The sequence below is a fragment of the Lolium rigidum genome, chromosome 7, assembly GCF_022539505.1.
Source record: "Lolium rigidum isolate FL_2022 chromosome 7, APGP_CSIRO_Lrig_0.1, whole genome shotgun sequence".
Classification (NCBI taxonomy): domain Eukaryota; kingdom Viridiplantae; phylum Streptophyta; class Magnoliopsida; order Poales; family Poaceae; genus Lolium; species Lolium rigidum.
This window is the reverse complement of record NC_061514.1, coordinates 346,036,762-346,048,563: the sequence shown is the minus strand read 5'-3', so window position 1 is coordinate 346,048,563 and position 11,802 is coordinate 346,036,762. Positions and strand designations below refer to the sequence as shown.

Sequence of the window (11,802 nt, the reverse complement as noted above, 5' to 3'; positions counted from 1 at the left end):
GCACACAGGATTAGAAAGAGACGGGACGGGGACCAGCGGCCGTGTGTGCGGTGGAGCAGCTGGGCGCACGGCCCCGTCGTGTCCTCGCCTCACGTCCGGCGGCTTCAAGTTGGATGGATCAATACGCAGACCCGCGCCGGCGCCGCGCCTCCCTCGGCTCTCCGGCCGCGGCAGCTCCACGTCCACCCTCACGCGCGCGCGTCGCTACCTCGCCGTCGCCACTGGGGATTGCTACTGGCCGTTTCGTCCGGTACGCCTTCCACTGGCTCCACGACGGCGACGGGCTCCTCCGCTTGGGGACGAGAACGTGTTCGCTGGAGCCTAACGACGCTGTCTCTATCTACCTATGCAATTATATCTCTGTTTCTTAACTCGCTTTGGTCCACTAAATTAGTTGCTACAAAACGTCCTATATTGTTCAACTAAGGCAGTATTAACAAACAATATATCCTTACATGGTGTACTCCTTAAGGGCAAGTACAATGGTTATATCTCAACAATGCCACCTAGAACAACTGATGATGTGGACGGGAGAGAAATAAAAAAAAATTATCTTCTCTTAACTAGAGGACAATTCTAGTTTTTTCCTCTCCCGAGAGACGAGAAAGGGGATACCGAATCGCCTGTGCACCACCCCTTCTGGTGTCGATCCCGACAGCTCATGGTCGCCGGTGGGTGAGGGTCGCAGGGATCCTCTCGTGGGTGTAGGTACTAGTAGCTAGGTTTTCTCTCGTCCATCCATTCGCTCCAATGATGATGGCGGTGGGGATGAATAAAGTTTCTCCGGTCCCTCTATCAACACGATGTCTTCCTTCGTTGATGGCGGTGTATCTGGGAATCAATGTCTTCGTCAGCTGGTTTCTATTGAATTTGGGGAGGCGAGTAGGTTTTTCGATCAACAACGTTGTGGTGGCGGCAATGACATTGTTGTGGAATAATTTCTCCACGGTCCGCTCCTTCTTGGATGGTGCCTACTCCGGCGCAATCAGGTCGTCCGGGAGATATGTGTTTAGGAGTCAACCGTCGTCCACTACTCATTCGGGCGGTAGTGGTGACCATGTTCATGAGGTGCTTGTTGAGGTGCAAAGTTTGGGGTTAGTGGTGGGAGGATCTGGCCCGCCTCTCTGACAAGGTTGAACGAGGGAACCGGATCTGCATGGCGGGAAGCACGGAGAAGAGACCCGACCAACGTGCCACTAGATGTTTTAGGGATGGTGCAACCTTAGTCTGAGGTGCAACGGATGCTCGCTTTACCTTCCTTCGGCAGTCATCTAGGCGATGACGGAGAATTGACAACATGAATGTGCACATAAGCTCCAAGAATTTTGTTTTACCTTTTATGTTGTTTGGGTGTTCTGTGTCATCATTCCTTAGTTTCTGTCCATTCTAGACCAATTTTCTCAGCTGAGATTCTATGATTAATGAAAATGCGGTATCTTCCTAAAAAGCCAATACTTTATTTTTTTAAATCTATTTAATTTTATCTAGATATGAATGTATATAGATATATTTTAGTTATAAATACATCCATATATATAAAAAGTTAAGCAATTTCTTTAAGACGGAGGAAGTAGGTGATATCTTAACAATAATCTCTCTCTGTATATTTAGAAATATCTCATTACTAAATACTACACGATTAAAAATAATGCACCGTAGATCACATTTTATTGTTATATCTTGATCACATGGTGAGATTAAGATAAGATAGTGTTAGTACCAAACATTGTTCACGCGTTGATTTCCGCCGCTGCTGGCATACTCCGTAGTTTATGCAACGGAGTACATTGAAAAATGTAGACACGCACACGCACGTCCATTGCACGCACACGATCGCGTAACATTTAATAAAATATTGGAATCACGGGAGTTTCAAGGATGAGGACGTGACTGCACTACAGACACTAAAACATACTACTTTTTTTTTGAGAAAAAAACATACTACTTCTGAGTAGGTAATACGGAGTATATCTGAGTATCAAACCTGAAATCAAGTTGACCGGTGATATTGTTATACTGTTGCCATGTGATTTGGCCACATTTACGAGAGACGTCAGACGTGGTTGCTTGCGGCGGCAGGTGTCACCTCCAAAAGTCCAACGACTCCACCTCCACAAGACCACAACGTCACGCTCACCGGGGCCACCGCCTACGTGTGCGTGTGAGCCGTCCGCTTCCCGGTCATGGCGGGAACGAACGGGCGATGCGTCATGGCAGGTCGCCGGTTCGGCCACCGAAAGCCTCGTTGCTGGAATCTCTTCCTTTCAATCTTCCACGCCATACCAGAAAATTAATTATTGCAAAGTACTCCAGGGAGATAATGCTGGCTAGTTAACAAGATTAAGATTCATTCGAAGCCACCAGTTCGAGGCATGCTGGCTAGTACTTAATCTTGCCAGGTAAGTACTCGTGTGACAATCTCCATCAGGCTTTGCATTTGGCACCTCACCTTTGTAGAATATTTAGATAAGTGCACTGCCTCCTTAATCTATCACATAGGCAACACATGTCAACAAGTGCGATATTATTTTAGGGATCTCATGTTGATCTATCTCTCCCTCCCTCCCTTTCTTCCTCCGTCCATCCCTATGCTAGGGGTTTTTGCCTATCGCCGCCTCACATCATCTGCCTATTGATAAATAAAAAGTTTCCATCTTTGGGAGTTTAATCCCGTTTTTTCCAGTTAAAGGCCGTGAGAACAAACTTTCTAGAAATAAGCTGTAGGGGAGTGACACCTAGTACGAAAACGTGGAAGATGTTCGATAAAAAAGTAACTATCCACGTTTACCCGACAATTAGCCACCCCAATATCGAGGGTCACTTTTAAGTGGTGAATAGGTACAAGAACAACTTATGCTATTTCAACATACATTGTAAAAAGAGGTGTGCTTCAGTATACCCCCTAAATTAACTTAGAAGGGTGTTTAAGTACTTTGTCCAGTCCTCTACAGTTTCCTCCTACCCAGTGGCGGAGCCAACATCAAATCAATGGTACATAGCAACGTCAAAATAACATTTTACTTGGATTTCCTTAATTGTTCAATATAGAATGTTCTAGGCATGAGAGAAAGACCTAAGTATTCCAAGCCTGTGTCCAAAAATTAGTGGGTGCACATTTGTACACCCATGTACCAACATACCCTTGTCCATGCTCGTACTCGTCCTCTCAAACACACCATTCTCAAAATCAATATAGCTCCTAATCTTGGATCAGCTCAAGACAATTTGTCACCCGAATACCAAAAATCTCTCTTCCAGGCTAGCTGCCATGACGTCCTCCGGCTGTCGCCGATGAGAAATAAGAACTGCTCCGCATCGAGCTTCTCCATCCACTCGAGGGTACCCAAAAACTTCAACTTGAAAGGAGGATGTACCGAATTTTTATACTCTCTCCGTGATGTAATATAGGATATCATACAACCTGTTAATTAATATATTACCGTAGTTTTAGGTATAATAATATCTTATATTATGAGAGCGAGTGATAGTTCCTAAAAAATGAGCCAAATAAAGTGTCATTTCAGCAAAATGGCCCTTCCCGTAGTCTGAACAAAACGAAAGGTGCTTTCTCCAAAAAGTCCCATCCGCTCCTTGCAGTAATCCCAGGTGTGAAGTGTCCGACCGACCAGTGGACTCTCACGAGCCGGACAAACCAAGCACACGTACACCACACCCGTCTCTCCTCTCCTCTCCTCGCAGCAAAGGGAAGAACAGAAAACTCGTGAGCACCAAGAGCGGAGATCGGAATCGGCGCAAAAAGGTGGCCCCGATCGCTTCGCCCGCACGAATTCCTCCGCGCCATCGGGTAAGCTTTCCTCCCCTTCCGCTGCAACCCGCCATTAATCTTGCCGCGGCTCCGAGCCTTTTTCTGTTCTGAGGCACAGCTGCGGCGGCCTGCCGAGTTTCTTGATTCTTCGTCTGATGTGGATTTAGGCTTTTGGCTCGATGTTTTTTGGCAGTGCTTTTCCTGTTCTAGTTTCTAGTTGTTCTGGCCAGTTTCGTTCTCCTGGGTACAATCAACTGCGTGAAGAAATCTAATTTCGGTCCTAAGGATGAAATCTCTCTGTCTGTAGTAGTCCACTGATTAGGGAAATTCAGTTTCATAAGTGCAAAGGAAATCACGGGCTGTACGCAAATATAATTTCGTTTCTGTTTGTGTTTGCATGGAAGAAGAGGGCTAGAACCTCGGAGCCATAAAAGCTCTTTTTTTTTTAACCCGTTCAGTAGTAGTAGAACTTAAATATTTCACCTTGCTAGGTACAGTTAGTCCTGTAATATTAAACGTATTCAATCTTATGTAGGAGTAAGATTGTACTAGTTGGGTTTAAATTATTAATTAACGAGGTTATGCCAAGATAGTATGAACCTGTACGGAGATAAGAAAATTCTTCTGGAAGTCAACATTCAAGTTTGATTGATGCACATAGGACTGACCATGATTTGAAGCAAATAGAATTGAACATGATTGGAATGATTTAGCTCATAATTGTTGCAAATAATGATGGTGTTGGCACAAGGATTTTTGCTCTACCTGGTCCATTATGACATATTTTTTTAGGAGGTATAAAAAATCGTATGCTTTATTTGGTTGCTTACTTTCGTTCTTTATTTAGAAAAGATGGTTTAGGTCATGCATACATAAGTTTGCCTGCAAAAGTAGCTGAATTATTGCAGACAGAAAGTAGGTTCGGTGTCAGTAGGTGTCAATGATTAGTGCATGTAGGGCAGGATCACTGTACTAGTTCTTTTAGTGAGTAGCATACCCAGTTACTTCACAATTTAACATAGTCATGTATTGTTCTGTAATTCAGTTTTGTTATTTCTCTTCGGTTGGAACATCAGTAGAATTTACATGTAAAATATGTTTCGGTTTAACAACTTGATAATTGTTTGTTTCCATATTACTTGTAAAAGAATGTAATGACGATGCTAGGTGCCACGATTGATACATGTTATTCAGTGCACTCTCATTACTTGCTGGAATTTGCCATATGAGATGTCTTATGATCTGATAGTTACTTGTTCATTGCATAATAATTTTTAGGAGCAAACTGGCCGCCGCATAGTGAAGGCGTAAGAAATGGAATCGACTCATGCATCTGAAGAAAATAACTCAATAGAGTCATTTCCAAGAGGAAATCCAGAAAATCTTGTGGATTCACCAACTATGGCTGCTACAGAGGAGGTCATTAACAACGGTCATCATGAAAATCCAAATGCGCGCATGAAAGAGTCAGCCCAAGCAGCCACATTGGATATCTCAAATGGCCTGCCAGTTGCTGCCGATAGTTCGGAATTATATTCAATGGTCCTGGAAAGTTCTCTTCCTGATTCACCAGAGCACAACTTAGAATCAAGTGCAGGTCCTGAAATGATTTCAAGTTCAGGAACAACTGAGACAATCACACAATCAATGAAGGATGATGCAGATCAGCCTTCTTCAGTATATCCTGTCGAAGTAAAGAATGCTGAAAACAAGATACGTTATCAGAAAAAAATTGCTGTCAAACCAAAAGTCACAGAAGAGTCGGAAACAGAACCTATAAGTCCATATAAAGGCCTTATTGACACCGCTGCGCCTTTCGAGTCTGTGAGAGAAGCTGTCACCAAGTTTGGAGGAATTGTCGATTGGAAAGCTCACAAAGTTCAGATGATGGAGGTATTTTTGTCACTCTTAAAAGTCTTAACACTACATATGAATCATATGCTCATAGTCGCCGTTCTAAATTATCTGCGACATAATTGATTTTTAATCACATAGAGTACTCTTAAAGGAATTTCCTTTCTATGCAGAGGCGTAAGTTCATACAACTTGAACTTGAAAATGCTCAGAAAGAAATTCCACAATGCAAAGAAGAACTAGAAGCCGCAGAGATGGCTAAATCACGGGTACTGGATGAACTAGAGAGTACTAAGCGAATTATAGAAGAGCTGAAGCATGATCTGGAGAAAGCACAGATGGAAGAAGTTCAAGCGAAGCAGGACTCCGAGCTTGCACAACTCAGGGCGCAAGAAATTGAGCATGGAGTAGCTGATGATTCTAGTTTAATAGCCAAGACCCAAATGGAAGTCGCAAAAGAGAGACATGAAAAATCTGTTGTCGAACTTAAATCAGTAAAGGAGGAGCTAAGAAGTTTGCATGAACAGTATGCTACATTAGTTATTGAAAGGGATGGAGCAATCAGAAGAGCTGAAGAAGTTTTATCTGCTGGAAAAGAGATCGAGAAGCGAGTAGAGGGACTGACTGTAGAATTGATTGCCTCTAAAGGATCTCTCGAGTTGGCCCATGCTGCACATCATGATGCTGAAGAGCGTAGGATCGGTGCAGCATTGGCGAAAGAGCAAGATTGTCTTGCTTGGGATAGAGAGTTGCTCCAGGCACAAGAAGAGCTGCAACAACTGAATAATAAGCTTCTGTCCCAAAACGATTTGAAGCAGAATCTTGATGCAAATTTGCACAAGTTGCACAGCCTGAAGCATGAGCTTTCATCCTATATGGAGAATATACTTAGTAAAGAAGCTGAAGGAGTTGCCAATGAGCTTGAGTTTGAAGATTCTAGGCAAAGTAGCAGCTCAATGAAGGAAATTCTAGCTTCAAAACGGAAAGAGCTCGAGGAAATGAAAGCAACCATAGAAAACGCAAAAACTGAGGCCAAATTGTTAAGAGTTGCCGCGACAACTCTCAGATTGGAACTTGATCGTGAGAAAGCTTCACTTGACTCATTGCAGCAGAGAGAAGCTATGGCATCAATTGCAGTTTCTTCACTAGAAGCTGAGCTCAATAGGACGAAAAAAGAGATAGAACTTGTGAGGTCCAAGGAAGAAAATGCCCAAGAGATAATGGTGGATCTTCCTAACATGTTACAGCAAGCAGCCCAGGAGGCCGAGGATGCCAAAGTGGCAGTTCACTCAGCAGAAGAGCAACTGAGGAAAGCGAAGGAAGAAACTGAGCAAACCAAAGCAGGTGCAACTACGGCAAGCTCCAGGTTATGTGCTGTTCTGAAAGAAATAGAAGCATCCAAAGCATCTGAGAGACTAGCACTCGCAACAGTTCAAGCGTTGAACGAAAGCAAAGAGGCCAGCGATATTGAGGGTTCACCCAGAGGAGTGGCCCTTCCTCTAAGCGAGTATTATGCCCTTAGCAAGAAAGCGCATGAGGCTGAAGAGCTGGCAAATGAGAAGGTGAGAGAAGCACTGGCACAGGTAGAGTCGGCGAAAGCGTCCGAAACAGAGAGCCTAGATAGGCTAACTGAAGCATCAAAGGAGATAGGTGAAAAGAAGGAAGCTCTTGAAACTGCACTGGAGAGAGCCGAGAGGGCAAACGAGGGGAAACTCGCCGCTGAGCAGCAACTGAGGAAATGGAGATCCGACCACGAGCAACGCCGTAAAGTGAAAGCTCAGGAGGCTGCTAAAGGTGCGGTTAACCCTTTGAGTAGCCCGTTTGTTGAACAGAAGGCTCCTTACCTGAAAGAGCAGGATTCACGGTTACATATGTCAGGTACTAGCTACGAGGACCTTGTTCCAAACCGGAAGTTGCGAAACAAGAAGTCGTTTCTCCCTCGAATGGGCTCATTTTTGTCGAGAAATACGCCGGCACAAACATAAGAGGACAGGTCATGAGATATGGATCGACAAGCTGTACATTGCTGTAATAAGTTTAACTTTATTTGTCTTGCAAGTTGATGCCCGATGTAAGCTGTAATTTGTTGGTATAAATTCAGGTGGGTATGCTGTAGTTTTCTACATCATTTTTTGAGCAACCCACGATAAATTTTGGGAGGAAAAATGCCTGAAATATAGCATGGTTCTGTTCGGAGGTAGCGTTTTGGCTCATAGGAGCAAATGCTTCTATTATACAAAATAATTAAAAAACAATTTTAAAAATGTCAAAAAATTCTGACATAATTTTTTTGTTGTACATCGTGACATTCTATGTTAGTGCACAAGTTTTCATGGAGAAACAACATTTTATGTGGCGTGTACAAAAAAGATAAAAAAATGTCCTGTACGTAGTCGTGTTATAGCATCAAAATTTGTCTTTTTTACTGGAGCCACAAATTTTTATAATTTTTTTTGAAAACTTATGTACGCACATAAAATGTGTAGATGTACATGAACATTTTTAGTTTAGAATTTTTTGACACTTCGAAATGTAGATTCACACAATAAGAGCAAATGCTCTTATGAGCCAAAGTGAATATCCCGGTTCTGTTATGTTAATGCTAGTATCTTCCACCTGAAACTTCGGAGAGAACTGACTAGGTGCTGCTTTTTTTTTTTTTTTTGCTAATGGATTATATTTGATTTGCATAGTCCTCCTCCTGCAACAACTGTCCGACTGGAAGTGACCAGTATTACAACATGAACATGACAGCACATCCAAAAAAAAAAAAACGTTGGTTCGTGGGAGTTGTTATGTTCCGTTCCTTCTGATTTTTTTTGCATACTCCTTCTGAATTTTAGCTTAAATTGTGTGCTGTAAAGTTTTCACAAGTGTTCCCAATGGACGTGTCAGAATTAGCAGGTAGTTTCAAACAATTGTTGGTTCATGCAGGCAAGTTGGCATTAAAAGTACTGACTGAAGAAAGAAAGAAGAAACTACGAACATTCCGGAGAACATCTGGTTCCTGCTTGGATTGGCCAGTCGCTGAAGAATCTGGTTCTTACCACTTCAAATTTATCCATAATAGAATACCACGTGCATCCCTGAACAGACTTTGTGAGATTTTCTTCTTTCTTTCCAAGCACCCACGGAGAACATCCAATCGTTGCTAATGAGCTTGATAGTTGAATTCGGTCAGATGAAATATGTTATACGAGATACGCGGCTACACATCAGAAAAGGCGACGATGCCATTCTCCCTTGGCCCATCAGGCATTCGGCAGAAAGTGGAACCGAACAATGTGATGCACGCTTATCATTGTTCTAAAAGTGTTACGGCGAAACCGTCCAATGTTAGGGCATGTACAATACGGTGATCTCAGCCTTCTTTTAAAACTGCCAGGTAGGAATTTTGCTGAGTTAGAGGAGAGAGAATAGGAAAAGAGAAGGTTGCTTTCTCTTAGCTAAGGGATTATCCCTTAGAAACCAAGAGAAGACCAGTTTTACCATTGTATCACATGTTTTTCCTTAGCAACATGATTTTCTACCAAAATTAATTAATTCTTATTAATGATTAGGGATGGCAATAAAACATAATGTATTATACAAAGTATATAACTATTGCCTTCTCTAGATGATGTGGAGAGCTAAGGGAAGGCGTGACTTCTCTACCATTGTACATGCCCTTCTAACATCAGTATGTAGTGCATCGTGAAACACCTTAGTGGTACCTAGTAACTGACCTTGCCGTTGATTAGGGCTCAAGACTACCTAGGCCCCTCGTGTTGTGTAACAAAGGCATCCACCACCGATGATGGAAACCAGAGGTTGACACGAGAGTTGCTTCAACAATGATGCCTTCAGAAAAGAAATAAAATCGACATTGTTAGGCCAAATCATGGGTTTTCGCCCTTTAGAGACGTCTGAGCAAACTCCTAAAACAAATGTTGGTTATATTAACCTAGGTGGAAATGATCACCTCTCGGGCACGTGTTACATGTTTATATAGGGTAGGAAAAAGGCCCTACCGTGGCGTACATTAAGAGATACGGTATAGGGTGGTGTACTATACCTTGCCTATAGCTATGATACATATAGTCTATCATCTCCCTTTATGTACAAAGGTTTAGATTACGCGTGAACTCATGAAGTCCTTTAACTGGAAGTGTTTAAGTGAAGCCACCAGCAAACTGATCTTCGCTAGAGACAACCCAAATAGTCAGACTCCCGCTAGCAACTCGTTCACTAACAAAGTGAGGGATTATCATACAAGTAAGTTGCTCTTAAATTGTCACACCATATACATGACATTCATCCATCATGACACCAAGTTCTCCAAGAAGAGTTTCAACCCAAATTAATTTTGCAGTAGCATTTGCGAGAGATTTGTATTCAGCTGGAACATGACACCGTGGCCTGTTTTTTGGCACTTCAAGAGACAAGGTTTGGACCAACAAAGATGGCAAACATCCCGTGGATCGTCTGTCATCTAGACATCCAGCCAAATCTGCATCTGAAAAGGTACTAAGAAAAGTAGAAGATGATGGCCTAAAAGAAATGCCAACCTTCAAGGTATCCTTAAGATACCGCAGAATCCTCTTGACAGTTGTCCAATATGCAGATATTGAAGCATGCAAATATTGACAAACTTTGTTAACACATAAATATATATCACGATGTGCCAAAGTAAGATATTCTAGAGCACCAACAATGTTGCAGTAGCGTGTAGTACTAAGAAAAAACACCACCTGTAAGAGATAATGGATCCGTGGTTGACATTTGGGTAGGAGCAGATTTGCAGCCATGCATACCGACCTTAGAAAGCAAATCAGAAGCATACTTAGTTTGTGTCAAGAGTAAACCACCTATGTCTTGGCCACCTCAATGCCCAGAAACAAGTGTAAATCACCAAGATCATTGATAGCAAATTTCTCATTGAGGTCTTTAAGAAGAGTAGTAATAGCCTGATCTAAAGAGCATGTCATAACTATATCATAATCATAAATCAACACGAACCTAGTGATTCCTAACTTCTGATAGAGTGACAGAGAGATATCAATCTTGGATGGTATGTGTCATTGCCTATTCGACGGTACTCCAGAGGAGGGATCCACATGGAGGGAGGGAAAAGTAGGGGCCATTGGGCGGAGAGTCCTCGGGACGGTGGTACGCGATTAACCCAGCTTCAGATCACCTGCACGATGGCAAGGTCTACTACTGCTTGTCTAGAATTATCTGGGCGCCTTCGTGTTGTTACAATGAGTTGTGGTTGTGCCTCTAGGGCTCCCAGGATCCGGCTTATAAAGGCGCACGGATCTAGGGTTTACACGGAGAGTCCTAGCCGGATTACAGGTCGTCTAACTACGTTACAATATCTTGCCGTGTACGTCAAGGATCCGCCTTCTATCTATGTCGTACTGGATCCGGGTTCCTCATGGGCCTCCACGGATCCGGCCTCCTTCGTAGGTCGGTTGGGATCCGGCTTCCTGATCCTGGGCTGGACTTCATCCTTCATGATCAACAGCAACTGGGCCGCCCGATGGGCCACATGCCACATCACCATCTGTGGGCCACCCGTGATTGCCGGATCTAGGCATTATCGATGGTACACCCATGAAGTATACCCACAACAGTAGCCCCCAGAGTTCTCCGAGATTCACCTTTTGTTTCCGCCTTGCTAAAGCTTTGTGGCTTCCGACAATCTTGGCAACATGGGGAAACTTGAAGAATTCCAACTTGATTTCTTTCCCAACTTTTAGTCGGAAAATACCTTCATCCCGCGGGACTTCATCCATTGACATCATTGCTACAACGCGTCTCCGAATTACTCCCCTGCTGAGATAACGTTTGACAGTTTTTAAACTTTTACCCGGAACCTCGAAAGGTTCAAACGGTTCCGCCAATCTTGGCGCCATTTTCGGGCGATTTGAGCGGTAACTTATCCTTAGCCATTTTTACCGCTTAGGGTTTTTGACACATGTCAATCATCCAATGGCGCGACGCTTGCGTTCCGACCACGGGATGCGGAGCACGAATCTCCTCCCTTCGGCCTATAAATATCCGCCGTTCACCTATAATCACCCCATTCGCCCCCCTTTTCATCTCTCAGCACAGCGCCGCCTCCGAGCTCCTCCTCCGCCGCACCGGAAGTTCGCCGGAGCCCATTCGCCGCCGTGAGCTGTTCTTCGTGTTCTTAAGTT

General features: G+C 43.5%; 1 protein-coding gene across 1 annotated transcript; it reads left to right on the top strand.

Annotated features, from left to right (window-relative positions):
- The first annotated feature begins 3,639 nt into the window (after positions 1 to 3,639).
- On the top strand, positions 3,640 to 7,812 carry LOC124670496 (protein WEAK CHLOROPLAST MOVEMENT UNDER BLUE LIGHT 1-like). Its single transcript, XM_047206990.1, has 3 exons — positions 3,640 to 3,805; positions 5,045 to 5,659; positions 5,794 to 7,812. The coding sequence occupies exons 2-3, from the start codon at positions 5,081 to 5,083 to the stop codon at positions 7,603 to 7,605; spliced, it is 2,391 nt and encodes a 796-aa protein (XP_047062946.1). The 5' UTR covers positions 3,640 to 3,805; positions 5,045 to 5,080; the 3' UTR covers positions 7,606 to 7,812.
- Positions 7,813 to 11,802: the final 3,990 nt, after the last annotated feature.